The sequence below is a fragment of the Anoplophora glabripennis genome, unplaced genomic scaffold (genome assembly GCF_000390285.2).
Source record: "Anoplophora glabripennis isolate ALB-LARVAE unplaced genomic scaffold, Agla_2.0 scaffold389, whole genome shotgun sequence".
Classification (NCBI taxonomy): domain Eukaryota; kingdom Metazoa; phylum Arthropoda; class Insecta; order Coleoptera; family Cerambycidae; genus Anoplophora; species Anoplophora glabripennis.
Genome location: NW_019416466.1, coordinates 1988 through 24087, shown reverse-complemented (window position 1 = coordinate 24087; position 22100 = coordinate 1988). Strand labels below are relative to the sequence as shown.

Genomic DNA, 22100 nt, shown 5'->3' with positions numbered 1-22100 from the left:
GTATTGTATCCTATCCACATCCACAAATAATACCTATGAATTTTTTAAAAACCCTGAAAACATTTTTTAATGTTCAACGCTTCGTTCAAATTATGATTTTGATTTTAAAGGAAGGTAAATACACAAGCTAGTTTGGGAGCTGACCAGTGACGGCGTAGACAAGCGCTTAAGTGCGGTATAAAAATCAAATTGTATTCACCTACTGTTTATTCGAGTAAAAATAAATTATTTTTGATTAGTACTTTGGAAACACATACTATTACCACTAAAAAGGCTGACCAGCACTTAAAGGTACATCCTGTATACAGTTTGACCAAATCTTTTTTTTGGCAGATTTTAAGTCACAAATCAAGAAAAAAGTTTTAAAGTTCTAAATAGTCCAATCAAATTAGATTTTTACATGCCAAAATTTAGTTCCGTAAACAAAGACACGTAAAAATTAAGGAAAAATTTCGTAGAATTGAATGAACTAATTTACTCCAGGTGAATGTTAGGGCTTCATTTTCAAAATGGCGTCCAAAGTTCGCAAAAAATTTGTTTTTTTTCATTTAAAATAAACAATATTTTAGAAAAAAACGTTTTAGACCTAGCACGTACATCAAGTGTCGAGCGGAGCAAACATTTTACGAGGCCTAACAAAATTAAGTTTACTTGTAAAAAAAGGAGGTCAATCATTGCGGACTATTTTTTATATTGAAGTAAATGTTTTCAACTACAACGTGTAAATTTCAGACCTTAATATTAATAAACAAGGTCGCAGTGATTTTTTGGAAAAAAAAATTTCTCGGCACCTATTTGTTGTAGGACATTTTTTTTTAAATTCGTGAAAATATGTCAGCTTTCAAATGGCAATAATTCCATTCCAATTAAATTTCTGTGATAAGGAAAAGATCTACATTTTTCGACCCGATAAAAGAAGTCGAAGTTTCGGTAGATTTTTCGCACTTTTCCATTTACATATTTAGCAATACGCGCACAATTTGCACAGGAAAATTTGAAGAAAATTTTAAACCCAAGATGGGTCATGTAAGTGCATTACTTTATGATTTATTGAAACTTGAAAAAAATCTTTATTTTTTCAAAAAACTCGATTTTTGCAAAAACTATAAAATATTTTGCAATTTTACAAAAATGCACGTATTCTACCAAGGACTACATATTGTGGAAGTTTCTTTAAAAAATGTTTTTTTTAAAGATATAAGTAGAAGTTTTAAAATAATGTGATTTTAGCGGTTTTTTTGCAGTTGACATCGAGCTAGGCTCAAATTTATTGTTATAAACAGTTCTAGAACTTTTGTCTAAAACATTTTTTCTAAAATGTTCTTTACTTTTTTTTTAAATGAAAAAAAATTATTTTTTGCGAACTTTGGATGACATTTTGAAAATAAAGCCCTAACATTGAGCTGGGGTAAAGTAGTTCAATTCTACAGAATTTTTCCTAATTTTTACGTGTCTGTTTACTGAACTAAATTTTGCCAAAAAAACGGAGTATTTTATTGTTAGACAATTTAACTGGCCTAAAAGTGTCCAGAAAAGCTTCTTTTGTGGGATACAAGGTGTTGAGGTTCGAGAAAAAAATTGACCTGCAAATGTATAATGTATGGCATCGTATAAGTTTCATGCCTAATTCCACGGGTAGACACAGTAATATTTAATCCCAATTTTTCCCAAATTCAACTAGCTATTAAGATAAAGTAATAAACGTTTCATAAAAATTTATTCTTACTACATAAATCTGAAATGCACCGTATTCGAGATAAATGGTAAAACTAGATTTTGTCTAATTATTACTATAAATGTCAACACATCACTTGAAATTTGAAATAGAAATAATAACGAAACGCACTATGTACGACAAAAATAAATTGTTATATATATATAATTATATAAATGCTCTTCTTATACATTTTTTCTCAATTTGATCCATGTCATCAATTTTGAGCATCCTTGTATCTTCGAAAGAAGTTTTTCTCAGTAATTTTTTTTTAAATTTGTGATTGGAGAATTAGGTATTTTTTCAAAAATCGGGCCTAACTCAAATTTTATGGGTTTAAAATTAAGTAAAAAATTAACAGAATAAAAGCCTAAATTTGTGTATTTGTAGGTCGAGTGTCATATTGTTTATTACAAAAGAAAAAAAAATAATTGCTCTTTTCAGTTTTTCGCTTATATCTCAAAAATAAGCCTCTAATCGACATGACGTATACTTATCGATTTTGTTCCTGAGGAAATTTGCTACAAGGATGGGCTTTTGTGAAAGCTCGCAAATTTTTTTTACACTGCAAAATTAGCAGTGAAGAAAAAAATGTGCAAAACTTTCAGCATTAAATAAAAAGAGCAAATCTGACTAAAAATGAATGTAACTACAGGAAAAGACAACTGTTGGGATGCTCAACGAATACCTGCAATCCGGACCCCCAATTTCAAAATTGTAGCCTTCTGCGAAATTATAAAATCGAAAATCTCGCGTTTGCGTAAATTTCAGATTTTTAAGTTGCAAAATAAAAAAGTTATTAACAAAAAAACAAAAAAATGGCAACTAGGGTCCTTATCTAGGTGGTTTTTTAATATGTAGATTTCAAACCAACTACATCACAGTGCTTAAAAAAAACATGAATTAAAAAAAAGGTCTCGATCCGACCAATAGGAGGCGAGATAATTTTTTTCTTCTGTATTCTGGCTATTCTATTTAATATTTTGTAAAGTAGAAGACTTCTTTTATCCACTGATTTTTTTTTTTAATGGGTTCGACCAAGCAGACCAAAGTGACCACGCAGCTGAGCGGTAGCCAGGAGAGGGGAGCGGTGTGACGTCAAAGTGCCTATGTTGCGCCCGGCTCCTCAAAATCAAATGGACTGTGGCATTTAGAAACAAGTTACCGGGATGCTTTTTTTAAATCACCTTATTTTTTTGCGCTCTTTCGAATGCAAAAGTCTATGAGAGTCATCACTAGACCACAAAAAATACATATTTATTGACTTCATATTTTCTTTTGTAATTTCATTATGCTTTCAATATTTTGAAAAATAAGGTCTTTTTACGTTATTTAAAAACAAGTCAATATCTTTGGAAAAAGTGATCAATAGGTATGCTAATTTTTTTTGGGGCGATCCGAATATTTCTACTTGCACCAGTGGCGTTCATGCGAGAAGGCCACAACCTTTAAAAAAAATGGTACGCCACTGACTTTTTTCCGTTTTGGTATATTTTTAGAAATCCACCATTAATTCTGAATGAAATTCGTCTCTTCGATTTTTTTCGTATGATGCACCGTTTTTGTGGAAAAAATAAAACATTTTATTGTAGGTTTTCTTAATCTTTTATTTAAAAATGCAAGTAGAAATATTTATTTAGATCACCAAAAAATGCTCCTAAGCGTTTTTCAAATTTCGAATCAATGTCTAAAACTCTCAAATTAAAATAAATAANTTATATATATATAATTATATAAATGATCTTCTCATACATTTTTACTCAATTTGATCCACGTCATCAATTTTGAGCATTCTTGTATCTTCTAAAGAAGTTTTTCTCAGTAATTTTTTTTTTAATTTGTGATTGGTGAATTAGGTATTTTTTCAAAAATTGGGCCTAATTCAAATTTTATGGGTTTAAAATTAAGTAGAAAATACACAGAATAAAAGCCTAAATTTGTGTATTTGTAGAGGTCGAGCGTCATATTGTTTATCACAAAAGAAAAAAAAATAATTGCTCTTATTTCAGTTTTTCTCTTATATCTCCGAAAATAAGCCTCTAATCGTCATGACGTATACTTATCGATTTTGTTCCTGAGGAAATTTGTTACAAGGATAGGCTTTTGCGAAAGCTCGCAAATTTTTTTTACACTGCAAAATTAGCGGTGAAGAAAAAAATTGGCAAAACTTTCAACAATAAATAAAGAGAGCAAATCTGATTAAAAATTAAGGAAACTACAGGAAAAGATAACTGTTGGGGTGCTCAACAAATACCTGCAATTCGGACCCCCAATTCAAAATTGCGGCCTACTGCAAAATTATAAAATCGACAATGCGAGCACGTATATCTTCTTCCTAAGTCAAGATATCGAAATTCGGTAAAAAAGGATCGAAAGGTAATTACATTGTCTCGCGTTTGCGTAAATTTCAGATTTTTAAGTTGCAAAATAAAAGTTATTAACAAAAAATGGCAACTAGGGTCCTTATCTAGGCATTTTTTTAATATACAGATTTTAAACCAACTACATCAAATAGTGCTTAAAAAAAACGTGAATTTAAAAAAAAAGGTCTCGATCCAACCAATATAAGTCGAGATAATTTGTGGGGTGATCCCAATATTTCTACTTACACCAGTGGTGTTCATGCGAGAAGGCCACAACCTTTAAAAAAAATGGTACGCCACTGACTTTTTTCCGTTTTGGTATATTTTTAGAAATCTGCCATCAATTCTGATTGAAATTCGTCGCTTCGATTTCTTTCGTAGGATGCATCGTTTTTGTGGAAAAAATAAAACATTTTATTGTACGTTTTCTTAATCTTTTATTTAAAAATGCAAGTAGAAATATTTAGATCACCAAAAAATGCATATATATCACTCCTAAGCGTTTTTCAAATTTCGAATCAATGTCTTTAAAACTCTCACATTAAAATAAATAAAAAATTTAAATTTAAACACTGTATGTCGAAAACGAAACATATTTCGACCTTCGTTTATATGAACTTTTTTTCACAAAATAACTTCGGCAACCGCCCCTAAAATATTTCGCACTTATTTACAAACACCCTGTATAAAAATGAGACTGCTGACGATTAAAAATGCAATACTTCTCATATTTATTTATTTTTTAAAATCAATTCTGTTTTCTCATCTACAAATGTACAAAACAACATTAAAAATATCATTTATACTAAACGCTAAATTAACATTTCCAGTTACAATTCTTATGTACAAAAGAAAAATATAAATATGTATATGTGTAATATTATTCTTCAGCTCGAGAAGCAGCAGGGAATAACATGCTAGAGCTACAGAAACAAGGAGTAACTATCAAATTCGCTTTTGAAAAAATTATTCCACAGTGTATTAGGAAAAAAAAGTATTAAATTTATTTGGTTTTTTTCTTGCTTTAAAAATTGTGGAAATTTTAACATTTTCATTATATTTATCGAAACGAGACAATGTTCTTTTTTAAACACCGTGAGTGACTGAAGATTGTTGAGATTTAACGATTTTTTAAAAATAAAATAGATCGTTACTAACATTATAGAAATAGTTACTTCCTTGGCTGAATTGGAAATAAAAAATCTATTTACAAAATTTATTGTTACCTCGGGACTATTTTATTCTACATGATTTATTATTCTAATAGTAAAATAATAAAATTTAAGTTTGTTATTGACCAAGTTACAATTTTAGAAAGTGGAAATCCTGCAATTTTTGTACAAGCACCACTGGAAAAACTTGTAGGATCGCTCCAACAAATTCTGCCGCTATTTTGAAATTCAGAAAAAATTTAATCGCGGATTTAACAAAGAAAAAAAACACGCTTCATTCTAAAGAAAAGTTGATTTCTCGTCAAAATTTATTGCCTTAAAAGTATACAAAATACAGTGCACAAAAAGCCAAAGTTCAACAGTTACATGTACATAATTTTTAATTTATAAAAAATAACATAATGTATAGATCACAATTTCACAAAATTGGGGTTTTGTAGTCTTTGCAAAGAGTTAATTGTTTAGTTTCCATTTCGAGAAAAAGTTTTTGTTATAAATAATTTTGTAGAAATGTAAAGGCAAATAATTTTCATAAATTAGTTTGTTACGTACTTAAAAATGCTACGGTCAATTGTCATCCGAAACTGGTTCCGATCCAACTTCCAGCTTTTTTCGCTTTTGTGTAAATACTTCTCGTTCTAAACGAGTTTTTAAATATAAATACAATTTGTTTGAATCTTCGATATTGGTCTGAAAATTAAAAGAAAATGGATGAGTCATAAGGGGAAATTCTGTCTCTCACAGTTAAATCTTAAAGGTATGTTAAAATTGGAATCTAACAAATCCGTTAAATATGAATCCTGAAATTTATTGGAGTAGTTCAAATGTCTTATTGTTAGTTTTAGTTGCAAAATACTGAAAGGCGGTTAAGTTGTACATTAATGATAATATCAAACAGTTTTCTATATTCTTAAATTTGAGGTTTCATACTTAACGATTTAACCAAAAATTTTCCATCATCTCCCCCGCCCCCAAAAATAAATATTGATAATAGTTTTTAATTGGTATTATATAAATGTTCAACCAACTTCAAGAATCTCCCTATCTTTTTAATTAATTATAACCATATACACTGTGTCCCAAAATAATGGAACAAAATTCTTATTTTTTTTCCAGTCCAGATTTTAAAAAATCGCTAAAACAGGTCAATTAGTAATAGGATGCTCTATATTTTATAGTAAAATAGATAGCCCTTCTAAAGACGAAACCGGAAACAGAATCGTGAACAAGCAAAACATACACAACTGTAAATAGTAAATGTTTGGGCTGGAATAGTAGGAAATCGCATACCGGGGCCTTATTTCTATGAGGACAATTTGACAGGCGATATTTATTTGGATTTTTGCGTTTTCAGCTGATTCCAGCCTTAGAATTAATTTTTCCTAACCCTAATGAGCACGATATGCCTGTTGGTGATGTGTGGTTCCAACAAGATGGTGCCACTACACATTTTCACCTCAATGTAAGAAATTACCTTAATGAAGTTTTCCCAAATTGATAGATAGGCAGAAGAGGGCCGTTTGAATGGCCACCACACTCCCCTGGCATAACCCCAATAAATTTTTTTTTGTGGGGTTATCTAAAAAGCATAGTAACAGACCAGACACTGTCGAAGGATTGAAAAATCGTATCAGAGAAGAAGTTCGAAAGTTGATAACTTTGAATACCTAATTAGACATTGTGCAATGTTTAATGGGGGCCACTTTGAACATTTGCTGTAATAAAATAAAAAGTAGTACTAAATTATTGTTTTCATTTAATTCCTCCATTTTTTGACAACTATGACAAAAAGTACATCACTGAATTCATCGTTAGCATATTATTAAACTATCAAATATGAAACGTCCTATTAAAAAAATGTCCGTAATGTTATAGGTCTGTCAAACATGGCTCAAAAAGATGGAAAATATTGCAGAAAAGTGACAATTTCTATTTACTAATTGACCCGTTTCAACGATTTTTTTATTTATTTTTATTTTACTAACAGTTCGCATGCAAGCTATACGTACCATTATTAGAAACACCTTAATTTCTCCATTTGCATCTAATGCTGTTAATCTAATACTTTTATCACTTGCTTTGTCTATCGTCATTTCTGCCCAAATCTAAAACATTAATTCAAGGCGAAATATGTATGGGAAAAAAATGGAAAATCTACCTTGGTATTAAGTATAACCCGCAAACTTCCAGCCGTCCTGAAAACCAATCGGCTACCTAAATGGTTATCACTCATTTCGAAATCATTTAACCTAAGCGTCCCCCTCCCACGTTCCTGCCAATTTCCAGAAGCCTTATCGAAAGCGAATAATTTGCAAGAAATATTTAAAATATTAACTTCCTGTTCTTCTCCCGTGATAACTTCTACTTCTTCATACTTCCTTTTATTTGCCCTGGATTCTTCATATTCTCTGGCCGATTCGCTTAGGGATTTACTTTCTTTTTCTTTTATAATACAATCTCCTTTTACTTCATTTTTAATTGCACTACTAAATAGCATGTCCGACGTTCCATTTGAACTTAAACTAGTAGAAGCGTTTACTTCTTCCACTAATTTATTTTCAGCACTTACTACTCTCTCTTTTATATTCTGTCCAAATATAAAAGAGTTACTAGATACGGTAGTTTTTGGTGCACTAGAAGGCTGATTTGAGGTTGCTTGTGTAGTGACCTTTGCCTTATTTTCGGGCACAATTAAAGGTACAAATTTTGGTGTTTCACCATTAACTTGGTTTAGTTTTTTATCACCACAGTCTGTTTTTTCACTATTAGATTTGTCACTACTGTCAGATTTCGCAACAAATGGATTAAGTTGACTGGGTTTTAAAACAAACGATTTATTACTTGGTGTTGTTACACTATTATTTAAGCTTAATTGCGGAGGTTTCAAAATTCCTCGAGTGAATTTGTTTTGAGATGAGGCAAAAGGATTGTTTGTACTACTAGCTACGGAAGATCGAAATGATGCACTGCAGATTTTAAACTCCTCTTTGCTTTTTAGAGAACATGCATTCTTTTCATTATCGTCAACCTCTAAAAAAATTAATTGTCAGTATCAATCAATTAATAATACGACGTACAAACCTTTTTTATGTGAATCTTCTATTGGCTCGTCTATTTTCATAATAGGAGGATGCAGATTTGCTGGTTTTACAACACTATCACTAACATCTACAAATAAAGATTTCCTTTAAAATATGCAGCTAACATCGGAAATTAATAAAACAAAAAATATATATATGCAACTAATGCGAGAAAATAATAATTATTAAATTGTTGTAAAAAATAAATTATAAATCCTAAAAACAAACATACTTTTCTCTGACTCCGCCATTTTTCCGTTATGGTAAGGGCTGCCAACAATTCTCAGTTTCTCACATTTTTCAGAGAAAATATATAAAAACCTTATAAAAGTAGAATATAATTTTTATAAATTGAATAAAAAAATATTTTTTATTGTTCACAGACCATTTTTTTTTAAACCTACCAGATAAACTAAAACAGAAAGTAGATTTATTTCACTATTTTTAGGTTTGCATTTGATACTCAATGTAGTTTCGTTTTGCCCATATATATAATACTACATACAGTAGTATTACATATATGGTTTTGCCAAAGATATAGGTGTGTTTTGGTTCTAGTACTGTTCCCTTACAGAACAACCTCTGTAATCTATGTACAGAACTAAACCACCTATTGACAACTCATAGTACATTATAAAATCTGTGATAAAAATACTGCACTGCTTGTCAATCAATTGGCCATTAAAATCATTGATGACCATTTATGTACCAATGTCGCCAAAGGTTCTTATGTAAATGGTACAATTGTTTTTCGCTTCTTATCTCTAAAATAATTTCAACACTTTTCCAAAGAGTATATGCTCGACACGATTAAAATTTAAACAATACCCAATACCCATGGACTTCACTTCTAATTAGTTCCTTATTTAACTTCTTTACTCTTTAATCTTTATGTATTTATCTAGGGACTTTATTGACTTTATCTAGTTTTGAAGTTAATCTAGGGATTCTAGGGACATTACTTTGCTGTACAATACAATGGTATTGCAATGCAATTCTAAAATTCCCGTCAACCCCTTTTTGTTTACTAATTTAAATTTTAATGAAATGTTTTTGTTTGTAAATCATGAGAATGGATCCTTCAGTGTGAGATGCAGTGGAAATTTTATTATTGGTACACGAAAAATGAAGATCTGAAATGATGTAATTTTTTAAAGATAAACAGGTAATCCAGTAGGTAGCAATTCATAGTGTCAATTGAATTTTAAAAATACATTAAAAAGTATGAGTGACAGGGTACAGTTGAAAAGAAAATCAATTTCTATAGGTCCTAAAGGGAAGACCATTCTCACAAATAAGCCGAGAAGAACTGAACGTAACATACCAATAATAGAGGATGGTAAAGATGTGACTCCGAAACCTCTAAACCCAGAGTTATATACATCTGGCAGGGAAAGACAACTGAGTGCTTTTGATGTTAGTGGCTCAGAAGTAAAAGAGCCCTTTTCCTCAAGTGGTACTTTTACAACTTTGTTCAAGTCGAAAACGACTTATCGCACAGATACAGAGAAACAAGGAATGTCCAGCAGTTTATACAAAACAAGTTTACACTATGATAATAGTTCTACGGAAAATTTGTTAATGGATGAATGTGAGGAGAAATCTGATTCGATGTCCTATAGTTTTCCTTCAAACAGTGAAGAATTTGATGTAGTCGTCATGTCGAAACCGCCAGAGCATATTAGTCTGAGTTTAAATGAAACAAATACTTTCATTTTACTGGATATTCCAAGTTCCACTGCGATAAAAGATTCGGATGAAGGTTAGTTTATACCATTCAAGTAATTTTACAAATTTTTATTCATCTAGTGAATAAAATTTTGAAAATGCCCTTTCAGGAATTGCTATAGATGATGACAATCAACAATACGAGTACCTCACTACTGGGAAAGGGCGAAATAGAAAGGTGCTTCACGCCGAAGTCCAGACAGTACCCGTTTTAAAAAAATCACGATACACTAATCCAGAGAAGATTAAACATCGTACGGACTGCACTTTTGCCTCGAATTGGGAAATGTACGATACATACCTAGAAGGAAAGGAAGAATCTAGCGAAGAAAGTACCGATTCAGAGATAAATGACACAGAACGACATAAATTAGACGATATATCCTCACTTGACAGTTATCGCATATCCGCTGATGAGAGACAACTGAATAAACTACTGAAGAATCCTAGGTTTCTGGAAGCTATTTGCGTTATGGAGAGGTTACTTGCAAACAACTGTTACAACGAACAGCAGAAACGGTTTATAGGTTTATCGGACCCGAGTGAATTCAGAGAGAATATCGAGTATAAATATAATTTAAACCTTTTATGGACCTTTGCCAATTCAGAGACAAAAGGTATAGTTACAAAGATTTCTGTACCAAATCTTACATTTCAAATTTAAACGAATAGGCGACGAAGGCTTTTGTTTTAACTTTAAATTTTAGATAATATAGGTACATTTTTTTTTTATAACTGTTAATTTAGTTGCACATTTAAAGTTTTGTAAATAGTTACATTACTTAACATACAGGGTGTGTCAGGGCAAGCTTTGGTTAGAAATTTATAAAGGAGAAATCATTTCCTTACGATTATACTGGAAGTATAGCTGCCTACTTCCATATTTTAAATAAAATGCTATAAATCATTACAGATTTGGAACAAGTACAAAATTTTTACCAAAAAAAAAATGTCATTTCCGCAAAAGTAATTTAATTTTAACGAAACTTGGTGAAAGTATACCTGTCTGTGTTTTAAATAACCATCCATTTTTTTAGATAAAAAAATCGAGAAGTTTCTGAGATATTCATTTTTTCCGGTTTGAAACACTTCTACTTAGAAAAATCATCGTACAGAGTCCTGCTGGGAATCATTTTTTCGTTTTGACATACTTTTTGGTGAAATAAAAAAATCTGTAATCACTGTTCAAAAACATGCCCAAAAATGCAAAATAATAAAAAATGACTTGCAACAATTTCAGTAATTGTTGATAATTTGCTTAAATTAAAAAACATTCAAAAACTGATTACACCATTCAATGGAAAACGGAAAAAAATTAAAAAAAACTCATTGTTTGACCCAAAACTTTATTTTTGTACAGTATTGTTATAAACGTCTAAATCGAATTACAAATGCACAAATGATAAATTATCTCTGGATGATTTGAGATTTCAGCAATACAAAGTATTAGCTGCAAAGTCTACTGTTGATGCGAAACCCGAAATTTTGCAAAATCATTTTATTTTTTTTGTGGCTTTGTTTAAAAACGAGTTTTAAAATAAATTGCATATTTACATTGCCACTTTTTTCGCTCTATCCAATGGCGTCAACATTTTTGCAATCCGACGTTTCGTCTTCTAGGGGCCATCATCAGATTAATTTTTTTAAATATGTCGCTGCTATTTTTATGACAAAATCTAGTCATTTTTAATTCTGAATTAGATGATATTACTATTGTAATAAAAAGGTTTTTAGTAGTTTCTAGAGTACGGCTCTGAACGCTTTCATTAAATTCGTAGTCAATTTTTGAATTTTCCATGATTTTAAATAACACAACTACAATATGTGTTAATAGTTATTCGCGTTTTTGTTGAAAACGACAAATTTTTTTGAATTTAAAACTGTCTAATTATTTAAGCACAAAAAAATCGATTACGTATAATATTTTCTAGGCAGGAGTGTGAACGCGATGCACTGGAATCCCTTAAACAAAGACCTGTTAGCCGTGGGCTACGGAAAATTTTATTTTGCCGATCACATAACGGGCATAGTGTGCATATGGAACATAAAGAATCCCGTTCAACCGGAACGCCAATATGCCTTTCCTAGATCAGTGACCGCTTTAAATTTTTCCAAGAGCGACCCTAATCTGTTGGCAGTAGGGCTTTATAACGGTCACGTAGTGGTACTCAATATCATCAGCAGAGAGAAGATGATAATCGGAGAGAATACCCCAAAATTTGAACCAGTTCGGGATATCAGCTGGCGCATCTCGCAATACGAACTCAACAATAAGGAACAGGTCTGCGCTGCGTTCGACGATGGCAGAGTTATTACCTATTCCGTGGCAAGAAAACTAGAGGTTAGTGAGAAACGGTACAGATCGTGTACAAGATGTTGCATATATTTATATTTGTGTACTAAATATTACAACTTTTAAAGGGCCAAGAGATAATGCGGGTGCCCAAAGCTGACGGGAAGTTGAAAGGTTATGATTCTATGGGGCAGTGTTCCAATTTGAACATTCCCGTGTCTAGGTATGCGGCAGCGTTTTTCGTTACCCAGCACCCGACCCAGGACACGATATATTTCGTTGGCACCAACAAGGGAGTCATACACAAATGTTCCATTAACTACTTCAACCAACATTTGGATCATTCATTAGTTCATGACGGCCCCGTGTACGTTATGAAGTTTTCGCCATTCAGCAAAAAGATTTGTGCTACTTGCGGCGATGATTGGCACACTAGAATATGGGCAGAAGGTATAACTTTTGTCTATTTTAACTTACAAAATACCGTTTACACTGAATTTTAAATTCTTATATTATATCAGTTTAATATATAATTTTTTTTAAGACAAAAACGATTCGCAATATATTAAGAGTGTTTTAATGTATCTTAGATATATTCCAACCCCTTCTGGAATTATACACAACGATGGAAAGCGTCCAAGGATTGGACTGGAGCCCGACACATTCAACGATTCTCGTTACCATTCTTGGGCAAAACATATTAATTTGGGACTTTCAGAGGAAAGTGTATGAACCTCAGTCGATAACTCGTTCGCCTACAGGAACCAAAAATACTATAGTTCAGTTTATCGACAGCGGAAGGTGTTTAGTTGTCGGGGATATAGACGGACATGTTCACGTTTTTTCTTTAGAAGACATGCCGTTTCCAGCATTTTTCCAGGAAAATTTACTTTTCGATTCACTGTATAGAGCTTTAATCACAAATCCACAATTGGTGCACAAGTTGAGGAAGTTGCAAAGAACAGCTGATGGAAAATAGAGTCCATTTTGCACGGGCAATCGATCACAATTCTATGCTTCGCATAAGGCTTGGGAAGTTGAAATACACAGTATTGAGCACAATAACCAGTGTGATATTTATTTTTACTAATTATGTTTTTATAAAATAAATAAATTTTACATTTTATTATTACTTTGTTACTTATTTTAAGCATAAAAACAATGAGAAATGAGAACAGTAACGATAAATAATAAGGCTAAAATGAAACATCAGGCCTACTTTTTCTTAGTTGTAAATTAGATCTACAACAACCTCAACTTAAGCTTAAATAGCAATCGAGAAGAAGAAGAAGAAATGCTTATTCTGTTTTCTGTGGTTATGTTTACTTAACACCTAACCTAATAAATAGTAATAATTGCTACTTGCTAGTTAAATAGTGGTTAATAAATAAATATACAAAATTATATATTTCTGACCCGTTGGAAAGCTATTATGATTAAATATTGTCTGTTTTATTTTAAATGAAAAGTAAAATGATATCTCATTCGACGGTTATTCGTACAGTTCCTCAACAGGATTTGATGAACGAATTGAAATTTTTTATCAGAGGAACTACTAAGAAAGAAAAATGTAGTCCTTTGGATTTAACCAAATCCTCACTGACTTTACTCAAATGCCTTCCCGCTTGTAGAGTTGCCATATTTGAGTACTTTTCCAAAGTGTTTGACAATGCAGCTCTCAACTACATTGAAGGAATAGAGGTAAGTTGCTTCAATATATTAACAATGTGTTTGTTAACTTTCCTTTAGACAGAAATTAAAACGGGAAACCTACCACCAGTATCCGAGTCAGACGAATTGGTCATATCAGAGATTCATATAGTTCTGGTGAGTTTGATCACCGAGAGTGCTTCTGCTTGGGCACCGACAATCAGTACTTGGTCCTTGGAATTATTAGGCGAAATATCCACAAAATATTCTGGAAGGGCTCACATATCTACAAGTATTTATCGTTTTAAAAAGAAATTGCTTTAAAATTGACCATAATAATATTTCAGATCTAAACGAGACTTTGCAGTTGTGGATGGCATGCCGAGCTACAAGAACTTTGGTTGATATTAATACTAAATGTTTGTCTAGCCTTATTCATTGTGACACTGAAGCTTGTATTAGCGCTCTCTTGGGTAACACATCATTTATATTTTCACAGATAGTTCAACTTCAGTAACATTGTGCTTTAATTTGCAGATACGTCGGTAAAACATTCACCAAATTTTGACTGGGTTGTGGCGCATGTTGGCAGCTGTTTTCCAAATACAGTTATAACGAGGGTTTTATCTTGCGGGCTTAAAGATTTTTGCCAAAATAAATCGTACGATCAAGGATGCAAATCGCCAAAACTTATATCGGTTGTTGGGATATTAGGACATTTGGCTGGCAGTCATGTACAAGATATAAGAAATGCAATATTAGAAATGTTTTCGGTGAGCTTTTTAATTAAATTAAAATCTTATATTATCGTTTTATAGCTTGTAATTTTATTCACTTGCTGGTTTTGCATATTATCGTCGATTATAATATTAACTTTACACAAATGTTTTCTCTTTTAGTGGAGTCTAAGAGAAACTTTCGAGGACACAGATGCAACTAGACTACAAAAAAAAGCGACGGTTCCTTATATTTTACAGCTAATGTATTTATCTTCTACATTATTGTCATCGATTTGCAGTGACACAAAAAATATATGTGAGTGTGTGTTAGGCACATATTTGACATAACTCAGTGATGAAATGTTTTTTTTAGTAACGGTAGAAGTTGTTGGAAGGTTGTATCACTTTATAGAAGACTGGTGTAGATATTTTGGAACGCCTGAAGCTTTAGAGGTGAGCAAGGAGAAAAACCATGAAATTTTAATAATGTTTTTAAACTTTAGGAACTCATAACAACTTTAATATTACGTAGTGAGCATGGTGCCGTTCAAATTGTGAATTTGTTGTTAAATTGTATTCTAGTGGAGAAAGTCAGAGGAAGCGATGAAATGAGGAATGATATTATAGAAAAGTCCAAGGATATACTTCGTAAGTATAATTTGAATCCGAAATTGATTTTATTGATTAAATAAGTCTGGTAAGTTTTCTTAAAAAAAAACATGTACTAATTACCAAACTTATAGCAACATAGTCTAACTCAGATTTAAGCCATATTTTGCTGTATAATTCCATTTAATGTTTGTTTTTAGAAAACGTGCTGTTAGAAGTCGACGAATATGTTAGACATAACAATCCCATCAACATTATGAACTCTTTTTCAAAGGAGGTTCACGAAATCGAAAATATGCTTCTCCATCCCACAAAAATTGTGTGTGATACAGGAAGGCAACTCATTACATTCTTGGGTAAGTATCAAGATATTTTGTCGAATATCATACAAAACGTCCTTGAAAATTTATTTTTGTCTCCAAAAATAAAATTTCGAGAAGTCTTCTTCCTGGAACCCTGGTCCGGGGTGCGTCAGGCTGGCGCTCTTGAAGCACTTAAAATGGGTCACTTGCAGACATGTGTACCCATACTAGCAAAAATCTATCACCAGCTGCTTCTTGAAAAATCTCTCAATTTCTTCTTTCGTTAGAATTCTGGACTTTTTCAGATGGTATCCAACTGATTTGCTTTTCAAATAATTAAGGTATGAGTTTCGGAAATTTTCTGATATAACGAGCGTTCAAATAAAAACGTGGTCAAGTTGGTTCTGAAAATTTGGACGTAGGGCGTAGCGTATAGCAAATGAACTTAAACGTCATCTGTCAAAGCGCTGTATCGCCGCTTTGTTATTGAAACTGACAGCTGTGACAGCTGCTATACAGCTCGTTAAGAAATAAGGTTAAGTTGGTCGCTATAAGCTACTCCCTACGTCCAATGTGTCAGAGCCAACTTCGACCACGTTTTTATTTGAATACTCGTTATATATGTTTTTTTTGACATTCAATGTACTTTTTAACGTGAAGTATACTGACCATAACGTCGAAGGTTTAATTTTATTAATTTTATGTTTGAAATATATTAGTAATACTGCTTTGGACAGTTTTTGAATTTTCTTCAAATTACACCACCCTTTGAATTCATTGTAGGCAATCTCATTTTCTTTCGACGATTTTTTGGGGATAAATTGTCCCGTTTTCAATACTTCCCCTGATAAATGCTCGTCTTCACTATCAAGCTCATTTTGAATTAAACACTTAGAATATAAATTAAAATATATAATTCTGACCCTACTTCTTCAAAAAACTAATTTCTATTGTTTATTAGGTTGCTATCGTTATGATAGTCACCGCGCCTAAACCGTCTTGATTCAAACACAGTTCAAAGGATTTCAGATATAAATTAAATTGTTGTATATAATACAATTGTCTTATTTTGTTTCAGTTTTCGTAAAAATGTTTGCCTCTCGAACGCGAAATGCTTTTGCGTTCTCGAATGCTATTTTTCTTCGATAAGCTCGGTAAAATAACTTCCAGTCTTGAAGGCAAAAGTACAATTTTGTGTTCTATTTGTTGATTATTTTTGTGTCTTCAGATTTTAAAAAGCACACCATTCGTGTGTGTAGAGTTAGGATACAGAAATAATTTTATTATATTCGAAAACAGAGAAAATGTATTTTTTTTTAAATCATATATTTGTGACAGGTAACAAAACATAATAAAAACGCATATCGCAAGCACCAATAGTAAAGTAGCAGCACATAGGCGCAGATTATGCAAAATTGATACTTAACGTTCTTCAGAATATCGGAGAAAGTTCTTGGTAATTTTAGGAAATATTCTCATTTTCATGGCTAGGAAATATTCTGTAAAATTTACGAACATTCTGGAAGAACCCGACATTTGTAGAAAAACTTGTTACCGCTATTTATGTTGAGAGTTAAACTTGTTTTTCGTTTTAAAATCAATTTGTATTTTAGGACATGGCAATCCATCGATAATGGTAAAAGCGGTTACTTTCTTGCTCCAGAACGCCACCACCTCAGACCAACTAGCCCTTTTAATTAAGATCCTGACAAGTGAACTTATCGATAAGACATCTCCGCCGTATTGTGAAAAGGGTGGACACTTTTCCGTAGTGTTGGAACAGTTGTTGAGTAGATACGTCCAGAAATTTTCCATTTCCGATGAGGAGGATTCCGATTTCTCGCAAATGTGGCATAATTTGTTAACGTTACTGAAGTGAGTAATTCGGGATAATATTTCGGATATTTTCAAGTCAATAGTAATCTTGAATAAAATTTCTTGCAGTTTATAATTTCCCTGGAAATATCAGAAAATTTTTTGGTAAAAATTTAGTATATGTACATCCTGATTTATTCAGTGACAAAAGCGTTCAATCCAAATCATATTTTTTAAATTCATTTGGTTTTAGTTGGGAGAGGAGCGGACAAGTCTCGTTATTGAATTCTCATATTGTAACGAAGGCAATAGAATCAAATCTAACAAATTTGACGTCGTTATTTGTCCACGAAGTGAATCATATGCACATCATAGCCGATATTTTGGATATAATGGAAATTCCCGTGCCAAACGATTCTTACAGCCCACCGATTCAAGTCATATTGAATTTAACTCAGTCGACCGTGAACTATTTCTTTGCTTGCTGTAGGGACGACGGTAAGGAAGTTTTTCATCGTTTGCGATTATTTATGATACACAATGTTTTTTCTAGAGTCACGTCCTCTTTTTATACATTTATCGTGTGCAATTTTCATTAAGAAATTGTTTGTATATCTTGGCATATTTTTTTTTAGGTACCTCGACAAAATTTAAGGGATTCGCTAAAGTCGCAGCAATGTTAAAAAGGATTTGCATATATTCTAAAGTAGCGAAAGTGCTTGCGTTGCGGGAACTGTTGGAAAGGGCGCTGTTTCGTAGTGATAACGTACTTTTCGGGGCCAAGGGTAACATCCAACACGATGCCAGCGAGAAAGGCCTTTTGAAACAGAATAAGAAAATCGTAAGTAAAAAATAAGAGGGCTAAAGTGTGATTTTCATCGAAAATTTTTATAGAATAAAACGATTCCTTTAACCAAACACTCCTCGGTATTCAACGGCGGCGTAATTGGGAGAGGAAAACGGAAATCCATTACTTCGGATCAGCTGTCTAATGAAGTTGTTGCGGCCAACACTTACCAGCTTATTAACGCTATTAAAGCCTGTTGCACGTTGCCGGAGGAAAACAAGTACTGCGACATGTCTTTGGACAGCGTGACGCTCCTGTCGTTACTCTTAGTCCAGTTCGTCAGTCCGGATGTTATGTACAACGGGCTGCCTTGGCCAGAGGAAGAGTTTTCAAAGGTAAGCTTTAGCAGCATTTAAATTTTCCGCAGCAAAGCTACGATTTGTCTTAATTTAAAAATTAAAGATCTAGTATGCTATGACTAGAGTTTGGGACACGTGATTATAACTGAGTTGCGCTTAATTCAATTTCCCATTTTTCATTTCAGTTGTTTATCGGATGTTGTTCATAATACTCAGTCAGCTGTTGTAGTTGCCGTATTACCTTAAATTTGAATTAGAGTATCTGTGAATGGGGGTCGTTTTTTACTTAAAACACAACACTGTACTATACAAATTCTATTTCGATTCCATTAAAACTAACACTTTATTCAGAAGTCGCAAAGTTACCCACTGTTTTACAAATATCTTTCAGTAAACCGATAAATTGAAGACTGTAATAAAATGAAGGGGTTATTCGATCATTCTTGTTTGGCCGAATCAATGTTAGCCATTAGTTTCTTGTCCATTTTGCAACCTGTTGTCATATCACATCAGATTCACAAACCAAACACAGTGCTTTAAAAAAATTTGTAACAAATACTTTTTGTTGTCCTTTGTCGACAGTAGACAATGAAGGTAGTTGTATTCTAAATATGTTGTCATAAACATTATTTACAATTAGTAACGTATCTACATATCAAAATTAGTATTTAATAAATCATGTAACTTTTTTTTTTAGAAATAGAGTTCCGCTCTTCTACCACAGTGACATCAAAAAAATATGATGACTTTAAAATAACAAGCCCGTAAATTATACAAAAACAATCTGATTTGCTAAATTATTTTTTAACTTTGAACAACGTAGTTGTAGACCAGGGCGGATCTGTTTTGAGGTGGATGTAAGAGGGGGCAAGCAAATTTTTTCTGGATTACCTTCAGTACAACTCACATAATAAAAGTGTAGTTCCCTAGATCTGGGCGAGATCCGGAACATTTTCAAAATTGCAATAATGTTTAAAAAATTTTTAAAAATACCTATTTTATCTGAGTTTTTTACTTATATCTTGGAACCTATGCATTTTGGAAGAATATTGAAAAGGAAAAAAGTTTTAGAATTGAATTTTGCATATTGTAAGTTAAAATGTTTCAATTTATTACGGATGTTGCAAAATAGCAATAATTGATGAAAAAATGGCAAAATAATCAAGGGCTCCGAGGGCATTCTAATTTTGGTAAAAAAAACTAGAGTATAATAAAATATCACATCAAATTTCATTGAAATCGGTTCGATAGTTTTCATAAAATAATTTATTTTGAAAAATTTTTTCGAATTTTCAAAATGTTACGCAGCCTCAAATAAAGCATCTAGATACTTGAAAAATTTTTCACATAGAAAACACCGTTCAACTTTTCAAATGGTTTTTGAAAAATTGAAATCGGTTGATTAGGACGGCCACAGTCCATTATCTCGGCTTCTAATGGAACAATTTCGATCTTTTGCTTTTTAATCCAATGTCTCGCGAGCGAAGGAATTCAAATATTGTAATGCTGTCTACTTTGCAAAGTTTATTATTTAAGCATTAAATATACTGTATTTTACCTTATGCTATTGCATTTTTTCAATGAAAAGATTTGTTTATGTATATATTTCAACACTAAATATGAATGTATTTAGTTATAATTATTACAATTATTTAAATCAGTTTTGTTTAAACAAATTAAAAAAAATATTTAGAAATTAATTTTTTTGTTAAATACAGATAAAATTAAATAAAAAATAGTACTTTAAATTTATAATTTTTGAAAAACACTAAATTGCAAATTGATAAATGTAATCTAATTGTTTAAAAATAAAAAAACGCTCTTAATTTTAAAAAATTACTGTGGCCGTCCTAATCAACCGATTTCAATTTTTCAAAAACCATTTGAAGGGTTGAGCGGTATTCTCTATGTGAAAAAATTTTCAAGTATCTAGATGCTTTATTTGGCTGTGCAACATTTTGAAAATTGGAAAATTTTTTTCAAAAAATTATTTTGCGAAAACTATCGAACCGATTTTAATGAAATTTGGTGTGTTATATTATTATACTCTAAAGTTTTTTTTTACCAAAATTAGAATGCCCTCATAGCAATTAAAATATTTAAAAAAAAAGTATCGAAAAAACTATTATTTTGTCTTTTTTTCATCAATTATTGCTATTTTGCAACATTGCAATAAATTTAAACATTTTTAACTTGCAGTATATTGTGAAAAAATTCAATTCTAAAACTTTTTTCCTCTTAAATATTGTTCCAAAATGCATAGGTTCCAAGATATAAGTAAAAAACTCAGATAAAATAGGTCTTTTTTTAAATTTTTTAAACATTTTTGCAATTTTGAAAATGTTCCGGACCTCGCTTAGATTTAGGGATTTACACTTTTATTATGTGAGTTGTACTGAAGGTATTCCAGCAAAAATTAGCTTGCCCCGTCTTAATCCAAGAAGTGGGATATTTCGACAGATCCGCCCTGGTCTATTGGTATAAAAGCAACGCTTGCTCTGAGGAATACAACTTCATACGTAAACTCCGTGGTTCCAAACTCTGGTTATAACTTTTGACAGGAGAGGGTTCGTTATGTCGTATATCAATTACAAAAAATTGAATACATTTAGGTTACAATGGAAAGGGACCTTTTTATTAGGAGGATGTTCACTAATACACCTCTACTCTGGGAACTTTTAAGTTTGGTGGCGGTCTATCGACCGGCAATCTGCTATTGTTCCGTTTTATTAAGGGCGTTAACTGCCACCTTGATACATCAGTGGAAGAGCATGGGGGAACAAAGTAAGGCCGACGAGTCGGAAAACTACAAGAGCCTTATGGACACCACCGTAAAAGTAATCGATGTTATGGCACTGGGACAACTTTTACCTCCTCCCCTTTCTAGTATTAGAGATGTGATTCCGCATTTAAAGTGCTTCGAGGTGAGCTCCGTAATTTTAACTGCAAGCACTAGCTATACTATGGAAATAAATTTCAGATCGTGGCAATTCTAAGGGAATCCATTTGGTTGTATATGCGCGACCACATCCCGTCCCCTGCATTGTTCGGTTGCGATACGAACGGGATACACTGGAGGGACCCGATTCTCGCCAGGCCGCCGGAAGTTTATACGAATACTTTAAGAATTATCATGCAAAGGAACATAAAAACTCTAGGGCATATGTATGCGCAGATGTTCATTAATATACCCAAAAATGAATAAAAGGTGAGTCGCGTTATGTAGTATTTTTATCCTGGGTCAAAATTTATTAAACTCATATATTGGCAGAGGTCAATAAGGAAACATGGTTTTAAGTACCTACAATGTCAAAGTTTTGAAAATTGGGACAATGCTAAAGGATCACGACATATTTCGTTTAGTCAAGCTTTCAGTTACAGATTGGTAGGTTCTTTGTTGTTAGGTACAAAGGAATGTTGTGTGCCAGATGAGTAGCAATGACATTTAAGATGACATATAGGTTATACCATATAGAGCGACCTACAGCAGTAGACACAAAGTACCTTTT

General features: G+C 32.2%; 3 protein-coding genes across 5 annotated transcripts; 2 read left to right on the top strand and 1 right to left on the bottom strand.

Moving 5' to 3' along the window:
* Nucleotides 1-4807: 4807 nt before the first annotated feature.
* LOC108911951 (ran-binding protein 3) lies at nt 4808-8835 on the bottom strand. Of its 3 annotated transcripts, XM_018717040.2 has the most exons (6): nt 8734-8823; nt 8562-8650; nt 8331-8417; nt 7408-8279; nt 7259-7354; nt 4808-5939 (listed from the first exon to the last, which is right to left on the bottom strand). In XM_018717040.2, exons 2-6 carry the CDS (start codon nt 8578-8580, stop codon nt 5817-5819), a joined length of 1197 nt encoding a protein of 398 aa, XP_018572556.1. In that variant the 5' UTR covers nt 8581-8650; nt 8734-8823; the 3' UTR covers nt 4808-5816. The 3 variants fall into 3 exon arrangements, with proteins under 3 accessions (XP_018572556.1, XP_018572558.1, XP_018572557.1); XM_018717042.2 differs by lacking the exon at nt 8562-8650 and having other exon boundaries at nt 8734-8835; XM_018717041.2 differs by lacking the exon at nt 8734-8823 and having other exon boundaries at nt 8562-8665.
* Nucleotides 8836-9553: 718 nt separating this feature from the next.
* Nucleotides 9554-13413, top strand: LOC108911947 (WD repeat-containing protein 78-like). The gene is made up of 5 exons (XM_018717035.1): nt 9554-10091; nt 10168-10674; nt 11989-12398; nt 12479-12800; nt 12941-13413. The coding sequence occupies exons 1-5, from the start codon at nt 9554-9556 to the stop codon at nt 13327-13329; spliced, it is 2166 nt and encodes a 721-aa protein (XP_018572551.1). The 3' UTR covers nt 13330-13413.
* A 286-nt stretch (nt 13414-13699) lies between these two features.
* LOC108911955 (integrator complex subunit 5) lies at nt 13700-21825 on the top strand. Its single transcript, XM_018717046.2, has 14 exons — nt 13700-14051; nt 14100-14292; nt 14348-14473; nt 14538-14773; nt 14900-15035; nt 15093-15172; nt 15223-15367; nt 15529-15684; nt 17244-17505; nt 17699-17943; nt 18081-18286; nt 18340-18627; nt 21204-21515; nt 21572-21825. The coding sequence occupies exons 1-14, from the start codon at nt 13812-13814 to the stop codon at nt 21794-21796; spliced, it is 2850 nt and encodes a 949-aa protein (XP_018572562.1). The 5' UTR covers nt 13700-13811; the 3' UTR covers nt 21797-21825.
* The last annotated feature ends 275 nt before the right edge of the window (nt 21826-22100 follow it).